Source organism: Cervus canadensis, chromosome 12, assembly GCF_019320065.1.
Source record: "Cervus canadensis isolate Bull #8, Minnesota chromosome 12, ASM1932006v1, whole genome shotgun sequence".
Taxonomy (NCBI): Eukaryota; Metazoa; Chordata; class Mammalia; order Artiodactyla; family Cervidae; genus Cervus; species Cervus canadensis.
Window position 1 is genome coordinate 14020134 of NC_057397.1, and position 23436 is coordinate 14043569.

The following is a 23436-nucleotide window of genomic DNA, read 5'->3' on the forward strand; positions in this document are numbered from 1 at the left end:
AAGGAAATGGCAACCCACTCCAGTGTTCTTGCCTGGAGAATCCCAGGGATGGGGTCACACAGAGTCGGACATGACTGAAGTGACTTAGCAGCAGTAGCAGTTATGGAAATTTGTTCATATTAACTCAATGGAATATTACTCATTCATTAATGTTTCATTCAGTACCCACAATGTGCCAAAAACCTAACATATAGACTAAATTAGTTCAGAGAGAATGTAGTAATATTGAACACTGTATATACAGTAAAACTAGTATTATAAAGTATAAGAGAGTTTCTCAATGTTTGGGTTGGAGAGTTCTTTGTTGGGGGGTGCGGTTTTGTCCTGTGCATGGCAGCATGTTTAGCGGCATCCCTGGCCTGTACCAGTGGGCCCAAAGCACACGCTCCTGCCTTGTTTTGACAACCAACAGTGACACACGGTGCCACATGCCTCCCGGGGAACACACTTGCCTGTGGTCAAGGGTAATACATTCTCAACACAGAACACCATTTTCCATATACAGTTTTGTCTGCAACTGTATAAAAACCTGGGCTTCCCTGGTGGCTCAGTGGTGAAGAATCCACCTGCCAGTGCAGGAGACGTGGGTTCAGTCCCTGGGTTGGGAAGATCCCCTGGTGAAGAAAATGGCAACCTGCTCCGGTGTTCTCGCCTGGGAAATCCCATGGACAGAGGAGCCTGGCGGGCTACAGTCCATGGGGTCACAAAGAGTCAGACACAACTTAGTGACTCAACAACAACAATATATAAAAACCTATATGTTTAAAAAAAAAACCTATAAATAAGCAAATAAAGAATGGAAGAAACAATGAAGGTTTAATATTTGCTGTGATTATTGATGGAATTCTGATTGCAATTTCTTTTCTCAGATTTTCTAATTATTTTAGCAGTAAATATAGCCCATTTTTAAGATGAGACTTTTAAACAGATTTAAGAAGAACTTTCAGCTCAGGGACGTCAGCAGTGTCTGTGGCAGTGCTAGTTCCCCTTGGTGGGCTGATGTGGGTCCTCATTTCTCTTACATATCCCCCGAGTTCTAGCCCTCCACAAAGAGGCCTGGGCTGGCTATAGGTCTCCCTGCATGTGTGTTTCAGGAGCACCGATTTCTGCTTAAGAGCATTCCCAAATGACTCTCTTTGTAGTCTCTGGCATACGTTTGATACCAACTGTGATGGTTAGTTAGTTTTATGTGTAACTTTATTGCACTACCGGGTGCTTAGATATTTAGCCAAACTTTATTCTGGGTGTTTCTGTTAGGGTGATTTGGATAAGATTAACATTTAAATCAATAGACTGAGTGAAGCAGACTTTTCTCTGTAATGTGTGGGCCTCATCTAATCAGTTGAAGGCCTGAAGAGAACAATAGGGCTGACCCTCACCTGAGTAGTTCTCTCTTCTGGGACTTCCTGGGTGGTTCAGTGGTTTAGACTCCAGCTTCCAACGCAGGGGACCATGGGTTCAAATCCCTGATGGGGGTACTCAGAGCCCACACGCCACAACTAGAGAGCCCATGTGTCACAACTACTGAAGCCTGTGTGCCTTGGAGCCTGTGCTGCGCAACACAGAATGTCACACACTACAATGAAGACACAGCACAAAAAAAAGAAAAGAGAGAATTCTTCTATCTGACAGCCTTGCCCTAGGACAATGGTGCTTTCTCCCATCTTGAACCCAAACTGAAACTTGGACCCAAACTTCGCTCTTCCTATGTTCCAGGACTTTAGGTGAGACTGAAACTAAATCATTGGCTCTTCTGGATCTCCAGCTTGCTGAATCTGTTTTCAGATCTTGGGACTTTTCAGCCTTCAGGACCAACAGGAGATAGATACATACATACATACATATATAGTTATTATAATAAAAGGAATGTGTGTGTATGTATATATGTATATGTGTGTGTGTGTGTATATATATATATATATATATATATGGTCTTCCCTGGTGTCTCAGTGGTAAAGAATCCACCGGCCAATGCAGGAGACGCAGGTTTGATTGCTGGGTTGGGAAGATCCCCTGGAGAAGGAAATGACAACCCATTCCAGTATTCTTGCTTGGGAAATCCCATGGACAGAGGAGCAGGTGGGCTGCAGTCCATGGAGTCGCATAGAGTCAGACACAACTTAGCAACTAAACAACAACATGCATATTTATACACACACAGACACACACACACTGTTGGTTCTGTTCCTCTGGAAAACTCTTAGACACTGCAAAGTTTCTCCTCCAGGTCCAAACTGTACCTTTCCAGAGAAGCCCACAACAAGATATCACCAGCCTTGTAAGTTCATCAGAATCAAACACGAGCCCCCACTTGTCTGCTTTCCATGTCTAATTCTGAAGGCTTTGATCTTGGGCTGGCCCGCCGTATTGCTTTTCCCTACTCAGATGTGACCTTTCTCAAGGGGTCCACCCACACTGAGCCTTTGTGCTCAAGGAAAGATGACCTTCCCCTTTGCTTTTCCTTTTACTCTAAAGACAGGCTTTTGGTAAACTATCTCCGTATACCCCAGAAACAACTTCAGCTTGCGTTTGTTTTGATTTCACTCCTTCAGCTCCACTTGCAGTGTTGGGAAATGATGGACATCAGGACTCAGCAAGAGACAGCAGTGCACTCTTGTGTGACTGAGAGGGGACAAACCTTTCCTAGCCCATGGAGTGTTTTTTTTTTTTTTTTAAGAAGTGCAGCAGGAATGTGTTCCGACAGATGCCTTTGGTTCCCTTTGCAAACACAGCTACAGAGAGTGGGCCCAAAATGGTGACGGGGTTGTTGCTTTCCCTGCAGTGGTGATGGAGAGTGGGTTAGGGTGCCCCACACACTGCCACGGCCAGTCACCCCGTCACGCCGTGGCCTCAGGATGCCTCTGAGCTTTTTGAGGGCAGGCAGGCTTGCTTCAAGGTTCCAAATAGCTAAGCGTCCCCAGAGTATGTTACTTTGGGAAACAGGAGGGAGTTGTTACCGAACCAGGCTCCTTTGCCCACCTCACAGCAAGCCAAACCCTGAGGTTTCTAGCTGAAAAAGAGTTTATTCACAAAGGAGCTAAGCAAGGAGACGGGAGAACAAGTCACAGATCCACCTCCTGGAAGGTGAGGAGCTTGAGATTTTTATGGGCTAAAGAAGCAGGCTGGTCTTTGACAATAGGGAGAGTGGGTCGGAGGAAGGGAAAGTGGAGGTAATTGGTGTTCTGAGGAGAAATAGCTAGTTACAGCTTTCTTTCTGGGATGCATGTTCAAAAATAGAGACACTTAACATGATCTGAGGATGGAGTTTTAAGCCCTCTGACGTCAAAAGTTCGCACATTGGATGACTACACAGGTCCAGTTGCGGGGTTCGTGGTCCCAACGAATCTTAGCTGGCTTGAGCTGGGGCAGAAGGTGACTCCCGTTTCCTGGAAAACAACTTAAGCCTTCTCCTGCCCCATTATTATAGTGAACCATTTGTCAAGAGGCATTGTCTATAAGGGTGGTTAAGAAGTCTGGTGGTATACTACCTGGGCTACATGAAGCTTGGAGGGTGTGCAGTTTAAGAAAGGAAAAACAAAGCAGGCTTGATTAAAGACAGGTTACAAGCAGAGGGGGTTTAACATGCTGTTCCATTATCTGCTATTCTGTAAGACACACACAAGGACTTCTATTAAGGCACCAGCTTCTGTTAACCCTATGGGGTATGGTTTCAGAGTCTGCACTTGTATGCTAAAATTATAGGCTCAGAGGACGGAAGATACTGTTCTTAGCTGAACCCAAAGAATTCTGACCAGGGTCGTGCTGTTGAAACTGGTAGGCTGGGTAACAGTGGAAGATAAATTTAGCCAAGCCGTGCTTAATTTTCTTCTCTGTCATATCTGGCCAACCTATTTTGTAGGGTGTCTGTGAGAATCAAATGAAATAGTAATAACAGTGATAAAAGAAAATACTTACATAGTATTTATTAGGTGCTAGACATTGTTTTCAGCACTTTTACATGTATAAACTTAAAATAGTAGTAAAAATAAATAAAATAGTAGTAAAAAATGTAAAAATTATAAATGCATTCAGCAAAGGCTATGTGTTGGTGTTAGAAATATAATTACTAATCACTATTATCATTTACTCTAAAAAATATTTATTTGGCTGCCCTGGGTCTTAGCTGTAATAGGCAGGGTCTTAATTGCCGCACACAAGCTCTTAGTTGTGGCATGTGGGATCTAGTTCCCTGAGCAGGGATCAAGCTCAGGCCCCTTGCATTGGGAGTGCAGAGTCTTAGCCACTGGACCACCAGTGAAGTCCTTGTCATACACTTTTGCATAAGTAAATATATCCAGAAGCAAGTTCTTGCCATAACAGATATTGCAGTGACCACTGAGATGTTTATGGTGACCAGGAAACAAATGATCTAGCCAGCCAGATGGGGCAATCTGTGCTCACTCTAGGAAGCCCCATGGTCTTATCCACATGATAGAACCTGCCTTTCCCAGTCGAAGAACATGGACACTGATAACACCCAAGCTACTCGCTGCCCAGCTCTCAGACTATATGTTGTTCATGTTGTCCTCTCTTTTTTCATCAGCCTCTTACTCTCTGTCCTGCAGAAGCCATGTTATCTTTTTTTTTTTTTCTTCCTTCTCCATTGCATCTTCCAAGCTTTCTCGAGCTTTGGAGTCCAAACTGATTAGACACAGTGGCCCAAAACAAAGAGAGAACTGGTTCCTCATTACTTGATCCAACCAGGCTGTTTTTTTCTTTTTTTTTTGAACTGTGTTGCTCATAACTGAAAAGGCACTTGCATTCAAAAAAAGAGACAAAGATTTATGTCTCCTGCCGAAGAAAAAAGATGAGCAGGGCAGTGTCCAGAGTACACTGCCCAGGAAGAGGGGTCTGCCTCTCCCTATGATTAAGGCCACCATTCACCCAAGTATTCCTGAGACTGTTCTGGTTTCCAGTTATTGTCTCAGAATAATCCTTCATAGAGCTGCCTGCACTTTCTAAAGTGTGTGGGTTTGGGTGATAAATCATATGGTTACTTTATGCTGCTTCCTGAAGCAGTGCAGGACACATGAAAAGTGGGGACTGGAAGACCAGGGCTCTAGACCCACCTACACCCCTGGGCCATGGGCCCAGGCAACTTCCCTTACCCTCTCAGAACCTCAGTTTTCCTGTCTGCAAAATAGACATGGTTCCTGCTCTGTTCTCTTCGTAAACTTGAAATGAGGAATAAATGACATACTGCTTTAAGAGCACTTGATCAGCTTTGTACTGCACACAGCTGAAAGTTCTTTTTATGATGACAGTATAGATCAGTTCAGTCGCTCAGTCGTGTCTGACTCTTTGCGACCCCGCGAACTGCAGCACGCCAGGCCTCCCTGTCCATCACCAACTCCCTGAGTTTATTCAAACTCATGTCCATGGAGACGCTGATGCCATCCAACCATCTCATCCTCTTTCGTTCGCTTCTCCTCCTGCCTTCCATCTTTCCCAGCATCAGGATCTTTTCCAGTGAGTCAGTTCTTCACATCAGGTGGCCAGGGTATTGGAGTTTCAGCTTTAGCATCAGTCCTTCCAATGAATATTCAGGACTGATTTCCTTTAGGATGGACTGGTTGGATCTCCTTGCAGTCCAAGGGACTCTTAAGAGTCTTCTCCAACACTACAGTTCAAAAGCATCAATTCTTTGGCACTCAGCTTTTTTTATAGTCCAACTCTCACGTCCATACATGACTGCTGGAAAAACCATAGCTTTGACTAGACAGACAAAGTAATATTTCTGCTTTTTTTTGGCAAAGCAATGTCTCTCCTTTTTAATAAGCTGTCTAGGTTGGTCATAACTTTTTTCCCAAGGAGCAAGTGTCTTTTAATTTCATGGCTGTAGTCACCATCTGCAGTGATTTTGGAGCCCAAAAAAATAAAGTCTGTCACTGTTTCCCCATCTATTTGCCATGAAGTGATGGGACCAGATGCCATGATCTTAGTTTTCTGAATGTTGAGTTTTAAGCCAACTTTGTCACTTCCTCTTTCACTTTCATCAAGAGGCTCTTTAGTTCTTCTTCACTTTCTGCCATAAGGGTGGTGTCATCTGCATATCTGATGTTATTGATATTTTTCCTGCCAATCTTGATTCCAGCTTGTGCTTCATCCAGCCCAGCATTTCTCATGATGTATTCTGCATATAAGTTAAACAAGCAGGGTGACAATATACAGCCTTGACGTACTCCTTTCCCTATTTGGAACCAGTCTGTTGTTCCTTATCCAGTTCTAACTGTTGCTTCTTGACCTGCATACAGATTTCTCAGGAGGCAGGTCAGGTGGTCTGGTATTCCCATCTCTTGAAGAATTTTCCACAGTTTGTTGTGATCCACACAGTCAAAGGCTTTGGCGTAGTCAATAAAGCAGTAGTAGATGTTTTTCTGGAATTCTCTTGCTTTCTCAATGATCCAGCGGATGTTGGCAATTTGATCTCTGGTTCCTCTGCCTTTTCTCAATCCAGCTTGAACATCTGGAAGTTCAGGGTTCACGTACTGTTGAAGCCTGGCTTGGAGAATTTTGAGGATTACTTTGCTAGTGTGTGAGATGAGTGCAATTGTGTGGTAGTTTGAGCATTCTTTGGCATTGCCTTTCTTTGGGATTGGAATGAAAACTGACCTCTTCCAATCCGGTGGCCACTGTGGAGCCAATATTGATCAGGAGCAATTATTTCATCCTATTTTCCAGTACCTCACTAGGAAGTCTCTCCTTTATGCAGGTGAAGAGAATCTATTTTAGAACAAGGACTGTCTTAGGAAACAAATGACTTGTTCTGCACACTAACTTGATATTATGCAGATGGCATATGGTAAGGGGCCACACCCTTTGTGAATCTCCCCTACTTTCTTCCCTCCCCAACCTTGATAAATAATCTCCATTGAATTCATCCCAAAGAAACATGATTGATTTTTCTGGCTACTAATAAACAACGAATCTGATGGTCCACATCCTTTGTCTGAATCCACATTCTTGATCATTTGGCCTGATGTTTCCTAAAACATTTATTCTTTTGTGGCAAAGAAAAAAGTCCCAACACTCGTTGCCCAAAGTTGGTGATCTGAACACAGGATTTCCTGATAAAATTGCTTTCTAGTTCAGAATCCTATCTTCATCTTTTTACACATATATGCTCCCCACAGAGATGATGGACAAGGAGGTGTGATGTCCTTCAGGGACATGACATGCTTCTCTGGGCAGCTTCACTAGGATTTAGGACCCATGAGGTTCCACTACTGAGAAAGGAAACCTTTCACCATTCATGGAAAATATCCCCAGGTTTGCTTGCCAGAAACAGGCAGGCACCCAGGGCATCAGCTTTTATTTTATCTGTACTTTCTGAACAATTAGTGGCCCAGTACCATTAGAAACAGAGAAGGAAATGGCAACCCACTCCTGTACTGTTGCCTGGAAAACCCCATGGGCAGAGGAGCCTGGTAGGCTGCAGTCCATGGGGTTGCAAAGAGTCGGACATGACTGAGTGTCTTCACTTTCACTTTTCACTTTCATGCACTAGAGAATGAAATGGCAGCCCACTCCAGTACTCTTGCCTGGAGAATCCCAGGGACGACGGAGTGTGGTGGGCTGCCGTCTGTGCGGTCATGCAGAGTCAGACACGACTGAAGCGACTTAGCAGCAGCAGCAGCAGCCATTAGAGATGTCATTTGTCACAGTATAAACTTTGCAAAGGAACACAAGCAAGCAGAATGAAGAGAGGAACAAAGAGCTGTTAAGAGATGCTTCTTCTTTGGATCTTTCAGTATGCAGTTTTATGAAGTTCTTAGGATTTCCTCAGCAAGTAGAACAATTCAGTGAATGAATTCAAAAGCTTTAAAAAATATCCTCTCAAATTATTTCTTCTTCTCTTTCTTTGGATGTGAAAGGGAGATGAAGAGAAAAGAAGACACATTCCTTCCATTCAGTGAATATTTATTGAGCTGCCAGGTACGTTTCTGATGCTGGGAATATAGCAGTAGTTAAATAGACAAAGAACTGCCTCTTGCAGTTGACATTCTAATCACAGAGAAAAATGATAAGTAAAGAAACAAGTACAGAACAGAATGATCATAAGTGACTGGGGTGCAATTTTTAGGTGGGAGGTTGGGCCAGGAAAGGACAGAGTGGGTAATAGCGCCCTGCTTCTAGTGTCTCTTTTCAAACTAAAGTACTTGGCCTTCAGTCAATGGGCTTCATATTCTTTCTGGAACTTCCGAGGAAGAACTCCTTTGCCTGAGTACCAAACCAGGCCCTTGATACACTAAAGGACTTTAAAAAATCCTCTCTCAAGACAAGAGCTTAGCAAGGAACGCAATTGTTGTCTTGAAGCAAAATCTTATTTTTGAATGTCAAAAGCTAAATGTTATCTGTCTATCTTCTTAGTCTCTCAATAATAAGTTGTATATCACCCTCAAGCAGAAGAATGGCTCAGGTGAACTGGAATAAGGAAAGTTAAAATGCATAAGCACACAAATAATTTGAAAGATATCACACTCTCATCATTACTAAGCTCCTACGAGTGCCAGATACTGTGCCAGCACCTGATGGAACAATGTAAATAAAACAAGGTGCTTTGCCTCAAAAGTCTAATGGAGTCGTCTGTAAGATGAACAGTTGGGACCAGATTGGTGTTTCTCAGTGTTATTTGCGTTTGAGACAGGAAAATGTTTTAGTATATCAGTTCAGTCACTCACTCGTGTCCGACTCTTGGTGACCCCATGGGCTGCAGCATGCCAGGCTTCCCTGTCCATCACTGACTCCCGGAGCTTACTCAAATTCATGTCCATCGAGTTGGTGATACCGTCCAACCATCTCATCCTCTGTCATCCCCTTCTCCTCCCGCCTTCAATCTCTCCCAGCATCAGGGTCTTTTCCAGTGAGTCAGTTCTTCACATCAGGTGACTAAAATATTGGAGTTTCAGCTTCAGCATCTGTCTTTCCAATGCGTATTCAGGACTGATCTCCTTTAGGATGGACTGGTTGGATCTCATTGCTGTCCAAGGGACTCTCAAGAGTCTTCTCCAACGCCACAGTTCAAAAACCTCAATTCTTTGGTGCTCAGCTTTCTTTATAGTCCAACTCTCACATCCATACATGACTGCTGGAAAAACCATAGCTTTGACTAGATGGACCTTTGTCAGCAAAGTAATGTCTCTGCTTTTTAATATGCTGTCTAGGTAATACCAAGCCATCCTGCACTTGGTAGGGAATTTAGCATTCCTGTTCCTTGCTGTCTTAGTTTGCTAAGGCCTCCATAACAAAAATCTCTCAGGCTGGATGGCTTAAACATCAGAAATGTAATTCTCAGCGTTCTAGAGTCTAGAAGTCCAACACCAAGGTGTCTACTGTTTGATTTATCCTGAGGCCCTTCTCCTTACCTTACAGATGGTCGTCTTCTTGCTGGGTCCTCCCATGGCCTTTTCTTTGGATTCTCACATTCCTGGTGTTTGTCCCTTCTTGTAAGGACATCAGTCCTATTGAATCAGGACCCCACCTTTATGAGCTCATTTAATCCAAATTGCCTACTTAAAGCTCTGTATTCAAATATAGTCACACCGAGGGGTTAAGATTTCAACATATGAACTTCAAGGGGAGACAATTCAGTTCATAACACTTGCTCAAGTAACTACCGGTAGTGCCAATCAAAGATAACCAAAGATATTCCGATCTATTTGCAAATGGATCCAATATCTACAATATTGAGTATTTTCATAGCTACTTTACTTGATTATAAACGCCTGTTTACCTACCAGTTTTGGCTATCATCTGATGACAGGCGAGATGATTCTTTGCAAAAAGCGCTTTTTATTTTTTGGCCATGCTGCATGGCTTCTGGCATCTTAGTTCCCCAAGCAGGGATCAAACCCAGGCCCTTGATGATGAAAACCCTGAGTCCTAACCACTGGACCACCAGGGAAATCCTAAAAAGTACTTTCTGAACCAGCTCCAAGAGAAATCCAGTGCAGTACTTCTTTCATGAGGTAAAGCTGATAATATCACCTCTCTTTCAGAGTCTGTTTATCCTAACTTAATACACTGTGAAGCACAGGCAGAGAGACGTAAAGAGTTATCTGTATCCCTAGATTGAATAGACTTTTTTTTGACAAATGAATATCATAAAAGTCAATAGCACCTGTTCTAAGATCTAAAATGAATAGGATTTAGTGAGGAATGTAGAGGGAAGATGTCTCAGGGGGATTAAAAAGTGATTTCTAGATAGAAGAAGGCAAAGCATGACCCTCCAGCTGAGCTGCAGTTAAGATAGTAGACATGGTAACCAGGAAGTCTTTTGCATGTGATTTCCATATTAATACCATGTATTGGAGTAGGAAATGGCAACCCACTCCAGCATTCTAGCTTGGAGAATTCCATGGACAGAGGCATCTGGCGGGCTGCAGTCCCTGGGGTAGCAGAGTCCTGAGTGACTGAATACACACCCACATACATGCACACTCTGAGTAGTTACATTGCCAAGTATGGGGATATGAGCATTCCACATATGCTATTATTTGATTTACTATTGTTAAAAATCAACTAAAATAGGGTATTTCTACAGCTCCTCAATTTTTCCTCAACCTCCCCCCTTCGCCTTCCATACACACACCTCTTGAGCCAACTAGGAGACAGAGATACCATGAATAAGAAATGATGGTGCCCTGGCCTAGGGAAGTGATGGAGGGAGAGCTGAGGCCTGGACACATTTGAGAGCTGTTCAGGAGGCAGGATCAGCAGAATTTGGTGACTTTGGGTTGGTTATGATCTAAGGAATGAATAGTCAAAGTTGGTGCTGGGAGCAACTTTCTGCCTGGGGATGGCATTCACTGCAGAAGAATATCCAGGAGAAGGCATGGGTTCGTGACTTTGAAAGAGATCTGTAGGGCTGCCATTTGGCAGGACAGACTTTGTTGAGGGCCTCCACTCCCTCTGCTTCTTTTTATCTTAAACTCTTTGTGTCAGTTTCCTCAAAATGCAAAAAGCTGGACAACTCACCCCTTCACCATGCAGGATGGCTGTGACGATGAGATGAGAGAACGGATATGCCAGTGTCTGGGCCACAGAAAGCATTGCACAGATATTCTTCTCTGCCTTCCTTCCTCCTGCCAACTCTGGGTCTGTGATTCTACAGATGCTACTCATCCTGACCCGTGAGTACATCAACACCTCTAGGGATGGGCTGAGAGACAAAGGGTAAAATGAAGAGGCTGGAGGAGGTAACATCTCGTAGGTGGTGGTTGTTTATTCGATAAATCGTGTCTAACTCTTTGTGATCCCATGGACAGTAGCCTACCAGGCTCCTCTGTTTCCCAGGCAAGAATGCTAGAGTGGGTTGCCATTTCCTTCTCCAGGGGATCTTCCTGACCCAGGGACCAAACCCATGTCTCCTGCATTGGCAGGCGGATTCTTTACCATCTGAGCCACCGAGGAAGCCCCAATATCTAGGAGGGGTGCTGACTATTGGTAGATTGATCTGAAGTTAAGAGGGCAGGTGCACAGATGGAGATAGGAGACTGGTATCCAAGAGAGTAAGTGGAAAGGTGTCCGGAAAATATTCCCCTGTTTTCATAGTTCTGACTGGTAACCACTCTGCCTTCCAGCATTTGGTGTATTTAGAAATGAATCAAGTGTCCTTTGCCATAGTCCAGGCTTCATAATGTGTACTCACACCTCAGATTTCCAGATGGTATCCTTCTGGGTTCCTGAAAATTTTGAGGCCAGACTTGCAACTTTCTACATTATTCAGCTCTGTGGCTATAAAAGAGAACTGGCCTTAAAAACTGGCATTCTCATCTGCAGCCAGATTGAGGCCTGCTTCATCTTGATCCTCTGTCTGTTGGAGGGTGACTGGCTTGCAGTAGGGTAGGAGCCAGAATGGGAACCTTGGGGACAACTAACCGTAGAGAAAATCTGGCCAGAGAAGGGACCCTTAATATTCTGGAGACTGGTGTTTGGCACCCAGCAAAATTCTCTCTCTCTGTCTTGTATTTAATTCCATATGGTTCCTCTTAGAGAATATCCAGGCTTATAATCCTTTATTACCTTCAGATTTTACTTTTGTTAAATCACATTGCTACAAATATCATGTTTGTGCATCAAGATGCAAGATTATAGTGGGATGTGTTAATCTGCAGCATTATTTAAATTTTGTGGCAGTCTCACCAAACAGCTGCCTCTGGAGCCACCTGCTGACACAGTTTAGAATTCTGAGCGTTTAACATGACTAAGCAAAGAGCATTCCAGGCTGGTCTGAGAAAGGGACAACCTAGACTCTGAGCTGTTGACCCGCTTTCCTTGCTCTACCAGAGTAAAATCCATACAGACACTTCTCCTTCACAGCCCAAACACCCATCCCTCCCACCCACTTTGAAAAAAGATGTTGCAGTTTCTTTGGCATCTGTTTCAATAAAATGGTCCTCTGCCTTGGAAATTTATGGTTCTTGGCTTCCAATATCTTTGGAGCTCTGTGCCAGCTCATACATATTCCTTAAACTGAGTCTCTATTTCATTAGAATCCACCCTGGAGGTGCTGAGTCACGGACACTTGGAGCAGGGATTATTTCAGTAGATATTCATGGCACATATTCTCAGGCCAAATAATGCAGGGAGGAGTGGGAGGAGAGATTATGGGAAAAAAAAAAAAAAAGGAGCCAAAGATCTGCTGAAAGCACTGGAAAGCCCACCACTAAAAATAAGTAATCCTCAGACCTGGGAAGATGTGTATCATCATACCCAAGTCACTGTGGCTGAGGTTTGATCTCTTAGTTAATTAAGAGTCACAAATCTTGTATGTGAGGGAAAGAACTCGCTTTTTAGGACATCATGCTGCTTCTCATGACATGGCCTTGCCCCATCTGCCAATCAGGGATTCCATCTTTTAAACCACCTTCTGGTTTAAATGTCCCTGCAAAGGATAAAACCTGGCAATGGACACTTTAGTATGAGCTGCTCTGCTCATATAATCAGATAAACAAAATACCATATATCCTGGGTGGCTTAAATAACTTTCAACAAAGTTGAAAGTCTGAGATCAGGGTGCCAACATGTGGCTGCCTTCTGTGCCCTCACATGGTATGGAGAGAGAGGATGTGCGATGAGGGGCGAGAGGAATATCAATCTTTGGTGTCTTTTCTTATAAAGGCATTAATCCCATCATGAGGGTCCCATTCTCATGACCTCATCTAGACCTAATTACTTCCCAAAGGCCCCACCACCTAATACCATCACACTGGGTGTTTAGGTTTTCAACATATGAATTGGCGGGGAGGGGCACAGTTCACGCCATAGCAAGTACGAAGTTTGTCTCTCAGACACATGAGTATTCCTGGGCTGTGGAAAAGAGCAGAGAGGAGTTTCTTCCTCTGGTGGTTGTGGTGGTGGTGATGGGGATAGTAGGAGAGAATCAGCAGTAGTGGGGCACTTTTCACCATCTGAGGCGATTGGAAGGATGCAGGGAAGAAGGATTGGATTGGTTCCTGTTGTATAACAAGAATTTGGCTGGTCTTTGTCCCTGGGTCCTGGAAGTGAGGAGCTTCCCAGGTGGCTCAGTGGTGAAGAATCCGCCTACCAATGAAAGAGACTCAGGAGACATAGGTTCACTTCCGGGGTTGGGAAGGTACCCAGGAGGAGGAAATGGCAACCCACTCCGATATTCTTGCCTGGGAAATCCCATGGAGAGAGGAGCCTGGCGGGCTACAGTCCATGGGGTTGCAGAGTCAGACATGACTGAGCACACGCACACACACAGGCTTGCAAAAGACAGTACTGACTAGAGTTGTTGGAGGACAGTGAGGAGAGTACAGTGTCCCCTCAAAAGAGTGTTTCTAGAAGAAAGCAGTGTCAAAACTCCTGAAAGAGGACTTGGGAACCAAAAAATACCGATGTGCTAAGAAGGCAGAGGTCATTGATGATCTTAGTGATTCATTGTTTTTTACTACAGGAGAAACGAGTCAAAAGATGAGTGGGAAATGATAAAATGGAAACATCAGGCGTTAAAAAATAAGAAAGAAAAACTGAAGGACTGTTAGGGGATGGTGGCGGGAGAGTCAGGAGTTTAGTTGATAGTGTAAGGATCCCATGAAGGTAGGAAGGAAGGTGACCGGCAGTGGAGGGCTCCTTTAAAATGCGAAGGACCAATCCTCTGTTGTAATTGGAGGGAAGGAAGAGACGCTTGCACTGCAGACTTAGATTGATGTGGGGAGATGAAGGGATTGATTTCTAGTTTCTCCGTAATGAAGGAGGAGGGTTTGTTTCACCAAATATTATTCATAACGTTGCCTCGTAAACTAGTTGTTTTATATGTGGATGGATGCCTTCGCTCCCTGTTTCACAGATGGCTAGATATTCCTCCCAGTACACAGCGGTGGGAACAGAGTCGGCGCTTAACAAAGACTCGCTTCTTTTTAATTCCAATGATGATGAGAAATCTGATGATGCCCCGATGGCAAGGAAAAGTATCAGCTCCAACTGGTCACCTATTATAAGGTACCTGATAAATGTGAGGTATGAGAATCAGAGTCGGCAAACATGTCCACAAGGAAGAGGAATACCACCGGTACACTCCTTCTTGTCCGGGACCCTAAGGGTTAAGATCAACGAGCGCCAGCCATCACTGTTTTCTAGAGAGGCTCCGTCAAGCCCACTGTGGGAGAAGGGGGAACTTCCTGTTTCTCACTTCCGGGTTTGAGAGGTTAGGACCCTAGGTTGGTGGGGTTAGAAGTAGAGTGGGCTCCTAATCCCGGGCCTGCTGGGGTTCTGGGGCACCTTGTACCTAGCCCCCAGAACAGTGAGTTCCTTCTCGGGGAGGGGGACGGAGCCGAGGGTTTCGGGCAGGAGGAGCGGAAGCTGCGTCACCCAGGCTGCAGTGTTCATCCTGCAGAGGACGGCCGCTGCTGTGAAGGGTGAAGGCCCAGCATCTCCAGCAGCTCGGGCCACTGCGCCTCCCTCCCCTGCAGCGTCCCTGGAAGCACCGTGTCGACTGGAGACGATCTGTTCCCCTGGAACTCACCCGCATTGTACCCGACCTGTGCTCCCTGTCGGCGCTTTTTAAAGCTAAGCTTCAGGCAGTGCATTTTCTTTGGGAGTCTTTAAGCCGAAGCACTGCCCCGTTCCTAATCACCTTTTTGCTCTAGGCAGTAAAAACAGCCTTTCTCTGTGGCGTTACATCTTAGGGACAGCCTTTTAATACCAACTGTGGCCTTAAGTTTGCTACCGTTTTGCTGAGCCAGTGTTCGTGAGGGCTTCTCTGTTACCAAAATTAATGTTTCTTAGCCGGGAAAATGGTAGCACGGGTATCTTACGTAGACTTCTGCTTCTTTTGTAAGGACTGTGAGAGAAGTATGTAACTCGGATGGTAAAACATTCCATTTGAACAACTTTTTTTTTTTTTTTTTGCGTTCAGGTGTATGTTTTTTCCCCTACACAAACATTGGGCATACTTGTAATTTAGAGAAGTTTCATATATATTGAAGGTGCTTAGAGAATGCCAGCTTCTTTTGATATAAGGTCTAGGGATATAAATTGGTTTTCTAAAAGTGCAGTCAATATAGGAATTCCCTGGCAGGCCAGTGATTAGGGCTTGGCAACTCTCATTGCAGGGCCTGGGGTTCAATCCCTGTTGGGGGAACTAAGATCCCACAAAGGCTTGTGGTGCAGGCAGTAGGGGAGGTGCTGGTGATGGAAGTCAATATATTACAAAATAAAAGTCCTGATCATTTGCTGGTTGGAATTATGCCCAGTTTCTGCTTTCTTCTCTAGTTGTTTACTGTAATAGACAAGAGTATTAAATCCAGTGTCCAACAGATTTGGGACTGAATCCTGCTCTACCATGTCGTGGTTGTGTGACTTTGGGAAAGTTTCTTAATGTCTGTTTTGTTTACCTATAACATGTTGGTACCTGTTTATACAAGGCTTTCCTGGGGGCTCAGTGGTAAAGAATCCACTTGCTAATGGAGGAGGTGCGGGTTCTATCCCCGGGTTGGGAAGATTCCCTGGAGAAGGAAATGGCAACCCACTCCAGTATTCTTGCTTGGGAAATCCCATGGGCAGAGGAGCCTGGAGGGCTGCAGTCCATGGGGTTGCAAAAAGAGTTGGGCATCACTTAGGAACTAAACGAGAACAGCAGTATTTTTATACACTTCAGAGAGCTCTTGTAAGAATTACATGAGAAATGTTATGTGTAAGGTATTTGGTTTACTGCCTATTAAGTGTAATATGCAGTATTACTTAATAGGCAGTAACAGATTGAAAAGTATAAATCTTTTATTTTCTATGTGTGTGCCTTCTTTCAAGCTCTCATTTTTCTTGAACTATGCTACTTTTTAATATCCTGAAATGGATGCCAAGACCATATATAATTGCCTTCCAGTCCCTAAAGTAGGTCAGTGGTTGTAATTGGGTCCAGAAGATAAAGCTTAGGCTGAAAGGGATATTGTGATTATGATAGAGAGTAAAAGACAAGGAAGAGGTCCCTTGTTAGCCTCCCGTTTATAATTAGAGATTATTGGCTGTAATTATTTTAGCTCTACTTCATCTTAATTTATTGTTACTAGTCAAGTAAATCCTAACTTTTGTTTGAAATTAACTTCAAAGTTTTCATCATTATGTCAAGGACCCACTTACTTTGTAAACTAAACAGTTTCTCTTTAGCTGCTGCTTATTCCTGCATATTGATTCCTAAATTCTTACTATTGGTGCCTTTTCCAAAAAACGACTTCAATTTTTCAACCAAAAGTGTTTCTGAGTTCCAAGTGGACAGTATTAATATTTATTCTATTTTTAAACCTTGATCCTCAGACTTTATTGCAAAGGTTTAATTTTTAAATTATTTCCCTGGGAAAGGTAAATCAGGTTAATGCTTGCTCGTAAATAACTTGAATCTGAGGTTAGATTTTCTGAAAGGATTTCAAAAGCCCATGTTTCTTATGTTTGGTATGGTCCGCAGATCATTAAGTGCTTAACAGTTGTTGTGTTGCAATGGTCGGAAGGAAGGAAGGAGAAATGTTAACAAATGCTTTTAAACATAACTTGTTTCCTTCTACAGGATTTCTGATCCCTAATCTGACTGATCATTGTGATGGAACAAGAGCAAAACCTATTGGTCTCAGATTCTAATGGCTTCACAAAGAAGGAGAGTTTGAAAAGCACTTTTACAGGTGAGAGATCAAGAAGAAGTGAATCCTTTGGGAATTTTTTTTAAGACATGCTGTAGAATGTATAGAAAGATCAGGGCATTAGAATGAGACAGACTTTAATTTGATTCCCTTGATCTGTCACAAGCTATGAAAACTCTTACAGCCTCAGTTTTCTCATCTTTAAGAAAAGTGAATGATAATATGTGTCTTGCATATTTTTTTAAGATACTGATATATGCAAAACTACCGTTCTTAATAAGTAGTGGGTATCATTGCTATTTCTTTGTTTGCTCAGATTTTAACTAATATTTTTATCTAGCTTTCACCTCAGATAGTGTTCTATTCACTTTCTCTCTTACTTTTTAAAGTCTTTTAGAATAAAATTCAGTTAATGTATTTTTATTAATATTTTGATATCCACCATGGCAATTGGTGAGAACTGACCAGACACTTCATTACCATTTTTATAAATACAAAAAATTCACCTGCTTCTGATGAACACATTGAGTAAAAGAAATAAAACTATCTGTAAACACTTTTTTTTCCCCCCCAACTATTAATTGTTTAATATGCCTCTGGAAACACTTTTTAAATCTAAAACATTTTACAAGGTTTGAGTTTGTTATTCCCTCTCTTCCCCTGTAATTCAGAATTTCTTCCCCCTGGCAGAGACTAGGGAATGTTTAGAGTATTTGTTTATTCCTGCAGGAGATGAAAGTAAGAATAATTTGAAAACTGTTGAATGCAGTAACTCCAAGGCAGATAAAGAGAGAGCCTCAAAATGGTCTAGAAGTGATGACCCAGAAAATTATAAGGATGAAGACACAAAAGAAATACTATTGACAGGGTCCCAAGGAGGTAAAACTGAATGTGGTGATTCCTGTGAGAATGATAGCAACTTGGAGAATCAGGGAAATTGTACAGAAAAAGAGGAGGAACAATGCAATCACTGGGGATGGAACCCAGGAGAACATACTGGGCCTGCTGGCCAGCAGAACCCATCCTTTGGGGACAAACCCTACAAATGTTCTGAATGTTGGAAAAGCTTCAGTAATAGTTCTCATCTTCGAACTCACCAGAGGACCCACTCAGGAGAAAAACCTTACAGATGTTCTGAGTGTGGGAAGTGCTTTAGTAACAGCTCTCACTTGATTCAGCACCTGAGAACACACACAGGCGAGAAGCCCTACCAATGTGGTGAATGTGGGAAAAGCTTCAGCAACACCTCCCATCTTATTATCCATGAACGAACTCACACGGGAGAGAAACCCTATAAATGTCCCGAGTGTGCAAAGAGTTTCAGCAGCAGCTCTCACCTTATTCAGCATCACCGATCACATACAGGTGAAAAACCATATGAATGTCCGGCTTGTGGGAAATGCTTCAGCCATAGTTATGTGCTCGTAGAACATCAGAGGACCCACACTGGAGAAAAACCTTATAAGTGCCCCGATTGTGGGAAGAGTTTTAGTCAGAGCTCTAGTCTGATTCGCCACCAGCGGACACACACTGGTGAGAAGCCCTACAAATGTCCTGAGTGTGGAAAAAGCTTTGGTTGTAATTCTACTCTAATCAAGCATCAGAGAATACATACAGGAGAAAAACCCTATCAGTGTATAGAATGTGGGAAGAATTTCAGTCGAAGTTCAAACCTGGTTACACATCAGAAAATGCACACAGATGACAAAACCTATCAAAGTTCTGAATATGAAGAAAGTTTGAGTCAGAACTATAGGCTGATAGAAGAATGCAGAATTCAGTCAGGAGAGAAGCCATATAAATGTTGTCAATGTGGAAAGAGTTTTGGCCTCAGCTCTCATCTCATAAGACATCAAAGAACACATACAGGAGAAAAACCTTACAGATGTTCTGAGTGTTGGAAAACTTTTAGTCAGAGTTCCACCCTGGTGATTCACCAAAGGACACACACGGGAGAGAAACCTTATAAATGTCCTGACTGTGGTGAGTGCTTCAGTCAGAGCTTTAACCTTATCAGGCACCGGAGGACCCACATGGGAGAAAAACCTTACAAATGCAGTGACTGTGAGAAATGCTTCAGCCGAAGTGCCTACCTCAGTCAGCATCGGAAAATTCATGTAGGAAAATCTTTTGAGTCTCCTGAAGGGGAAGATTTTCCTCATGGATGGACTTGGAAAAACTATTCTGGGGAAATAGCACTCATCCCTTCGTTTTCGATCCCAAGTTCATCTCCCTCCTGAGTCCTAAAGTCTGTTTCTTTTTCTTTTCTTATCAAAAATTATAATTAAGATGTTCTCAGATCACACTGTTGGAAAATTTGTTTGGTTTCTTTGGCAAAACATGTGGGAAAAGTCAACTTCCCAGCTTAAAGTTTGGGAAGACCCAGATTATCAGGTCACCAGATTTGCCCAGTGAGAGATACTGCCAGTGGTGGAGAGAAAGAAGAATATTTTTTATTTAAGGTAAGGCAGTAATAGTTTCAAAGGAAAACATGGAAAGAAATCCTGGGAGACTAAAGATGAGATGGTCATTGAATCTTATTTCCTGTTGCCTGACTGGGTGGTGACAGATTATTGCTGTCCTATGGGCTTGCCCAGAGAGAGATTTTTTTGAACAGATAATGTGATTTCCTGGCTGTTTTGTTGAGTCTTAAGGAAGAGAAGACTAATTTTTTTCAAATATGTTATTTGCTGAAAGTTAACTTTTAGAACTGCATTGTTCAATACAGCAGCCACTAGCCACACATGGATAGTTAAGTTTAAATTGATTAAGATGAAATTTAACATTGAGTTCTTTAGTCATGTAAACCCCTTGCTAAATGCTCAGTAGCCACTGGGGGCTGCTGTTTTAAATATCACAAAATATTCTTTCAAGATCATCATTCTTGACAGTTCTTGTAAGACTGTAGGAAATGTGCTTTGGGGATTCTGTTCTCCAAGAAGAATTATAATATAGTCTAGGAGTAGATAGAGTTTTGAAGGCACTAGGTCTAAAGTTTCACTGTGTTGATGATTGTATGTTTTAGATTCAACCATCTCAGTTATCTAGAGATATGATCCCATTGTCTTGGCCAAAGTCAGATTAATAGGTAGGATTCATAATTCTGTTTTGAATTTTTCTGTCAAGTGGTCCTTTTCCCTCAGTTTTCCTATTATATAATTCTTCATCAGATCAAAGACATTGGGTTATTTTTCTCTTAATTAACTCACTGAGTCTGAGCCAGTGTCCAGGGACAGTTTGCCACTGGAGCCCCAGCTTCCTAAGTTCCAGTCTCGGCAGTTTGCTTCTGCCTCTTGATGTACATGGTGTATGGATCTGGTAACCAAGACACTGTTCTCCCTGTTCATTTGTCCAGTGGGAATGGTGTGCTGTAAAGGATTAAGATATTTCCTCTGTCCCCACCTCCATTTTTTCCTGTCACTGTAAAAAGGTAGATGTGTAGGAAGGTCAGGACTTGCCCAGGATTTCATCTTTTTTTTTTTTTTTTGGAGTCAAAAATATGTTTTTTGAAGAATAAGTAGAGATGTATATTAGGAATGTGGAGCCAGAAGAGGCCATTACAGCTGGGGCAGAGGGCTCTCTGTGGCTGGTGGGTAGCTGAAGTCCATGGGGATTTTCTTCTGTGACTGTGGTGCTCCTGGTACTGGCAAGGCAGCTGTGTCTTTTTATATTGTTTTGGGATTTAAAAATGAATCAAAGCTGATAATTAATGGTATTCAAGAAGTCTTTGGGGGTGGTTTTCTGCTTTCAGAAAGGGGGAAAACCTTATGGGCATCTTTGGCTTTAGTGTAACTCTTACTCAAGCATCCTGTTACCTTTGTATGTTAGGCAGTGTTACCCCAATTGTCTTAAACTGTGGTATCTGAGGATAAGTGTTTACAGTATTCTTTTTTTTTTAATTAATTTATTTTTTAATTGAAGGATAATTGCTTTACAGAATTTTGTTATTTTCTGTCAAACCTCAACATGAATCAGCCATAGGTATACATAGAGTATTCTTTGTTGTAGGCAACTGAGAGTTTGATGTTTGATGAGAGTCTGATTAATGATCAGCTGCAAAGAAGTAGCTGTTGGGTTGGTTCACAATCGTGGAGCCCATTATGTGTGGCAAGTAACCGTTCTGAACTTGGTTCCTCATCTGTAAAATAGAGATAATGTCTACATTGCATGGTTTTGGTAAGGGTTAAATGAATGTGTGCAAAGCAGCTAGCACAGTGCTTAAAATATGGGTCTAAATGAATGGCAATTATTATTAATTGAAACAAATTGAAAAATATCCTCCATACATTTTCAGAAGCAGCAGTACAGCCCCGAACTGTCCTGCTTGTGGATTCTTTATGATCAGCCTCAGGAACCCCAAGGAATAAGGTATTATAGAATCACAAGACTAGTGTGTTTTAAGTCTGCAGACTGTCGAAAGCACTTTATTTGATTTGGCTAATTGAATTTTGTTGTTCATGAAACAAAGGACTCAGTTTAAGTCAAGAAAGAACAAAACAGCAAATTCAATTTTAGTTAATTTGCATCTGAAGAGAATAACAACTGTATAACTTGTGTCCTATTACTGTCCCTACACTGTTTTATGACTGCCCACAATTATATAAAAACCTACTTCACAAACCTTGATACCTGTAGAAGCATATATGTTCACATTTTGGATGGATTTAGATGGGCTTCATTAGTAAAATAATTTGGCAAGAATCTCCTTGAGTTGAAAATTTAGAAAACTGAAGAAAGATTTGTTACTTAACAATGGAGCATTTAATGTAGTCAGATGTAATCCTATTTGATGCCTTTGCCTCACTTTAATGAGTCAGCAAATAGGTTCTTTGTTTAGCTCCCCCAAAAGTAAATATTCTCTGTATTCTCTGTTTTTCTTGCCGGCACAAAGGATTCAGCACCTGAATAAATAAAGCATTCTTATTAACAAGTGATGTGTTTCATAGTTTCTTTTTAATTAAAGAGAAGACTCCTTCCTGTATTCATTTTTTCCTACTCAGAGTAGGGGCTTAGATATTTTAGCCCTACAGTGGAATGGGGAAATTAATGTTAATGCTTATATTCACAGATGTAGCAGGAACTCACTCCCCAGTTGCTTTATAGCCTACCAGAAGTATGCAAGTGTAAATCTCTGTTATAGTACCTGAGATAAAAGTTTGCTTCTACTGTTCTGGGCTTTCCTAGTGGCTCAGACGGTTAAGTGTTTGTCTACAATGCAGGAGACCCGGGTTCGATCCCTGGGTTGGGAAGATCCCCTGGAGAAGGAAATGGCAGCCCACTCCAGTATTCTTGCCTGGAAAATCCCATGGACCGCAGACCCTGGTAGGCTACCATCCATGGGGTTGCAAAGAGTCGGACATGACTTTCACTTTTTCTTTTTTCCATTGTTCTAAGCCATTCAAGTTTAATCTACCAGATGGTCTTTTCCTTGGTGCTGTAGAAGTTTCCTTACTGATGATGAGAAAGAGAGGATTATAGTCTGTGACAATTGCTCCTATACATTAGTCCCCACCTTTGCCAGTAACCATTGTAATGACAAACTTATTGCTTTTTATTCTGTATTTGAGTTTGTGTAATTCCTTTCAAGCAGCATAATCATTTGTTCAACAAAAATTTACCCGATTCCTAATATGTGTTTATCAGAGGTCATATAGCAGTGGGAGGCAGAGGTAAGGATAGACTAATAGAAGGAAAAATATGCAGCCTTTCAGATAAATCCTTTCTCCTTGGCAGTTCTTTATGCTTATTATGTTGACCCCTCCATCATCAGATTTAATAATTGGATAGTCTGATGACCTTGAGATAACTACAGATCAAAGTGGGTTAGATTTGCTCTGAAAATACAAGCTTGGTGAAGTTTGACACAATACTTGTTTTGCACGTAGTAGTGCTTATTACTGAGTAGTTGTTATGTGCTTTTATGTTTTATGCTAATGTCCTAGAGTATGTCCTTCCAGGATACGTGTTTCTACTAGACTGTGAACTCCTTGAATCAGAGAATGGATTTCATTTTTGTAATCCTAAAGCCTGACACAAAACCTGACATATGAAGTGTTTATTGATTGGTTTTGGTTGAGGGGTATGCACCAATGGATAAAGTCTACTGAGTTAGGTTGTACACACTCAGCATGCCCCCAGGTCCCTTTAACACCATTGCTTATCCAGTCCACAGAAGCTGGGCTGGCTTGGAAATGAAAGGGACTGCCTTAGGAGGCTGGGTCTGTCATCACAGTAACCCTAGAGAACCCTAAAATGTCCTAGTCGTTCAGAATCCTGTAAGACCTTGGGCTTCTGACTTAGACTGTCTAGGAGAGGTTTAAAGCTTGTTTCAACTTCATGTTTC

At 42.4% G+C, this 23436-nt stretch overlaps 1 protein-coding gene across 7 annotated transcripts in view; it reads left to right on the top strand.

Moving 5' to 3' along the window:
- The window catches only part of ZNF572 (zinc finger protein 572), a 100864-nt gene extending 78841 nt beyond the window's left edge, over positions 1–22023 (top strand). The window contains exons 2-4 of one of the 7 annotated variants that reach the window (XM_043483939.1): positions 10993–11132; positions 17024–17135; positions 17823–22023. In XM_043483939.1, the coding sequence (XP_043339874.1) occupies positions 17057–17135; positions 17823–19333 (1590 nt within the window). In that variant the 5' untranslated portion in view covers positions 10993–11132; positions 17024–17056 and the 3' untranslated portion in view covers positions 19334–22023. Of the gene's footprint in view, positions 1–10992; positions 11133–14665; positions 17136–17822 lie in introns of those variants that run through there. The other 6 variants (XM_043483938.1, XM_043483935.1, XM_043483936.1 and 3 more) reach the window with 6 other exon arrangements.
- Positions 22024–23436: the final 1413 nt, after the last annotated feature.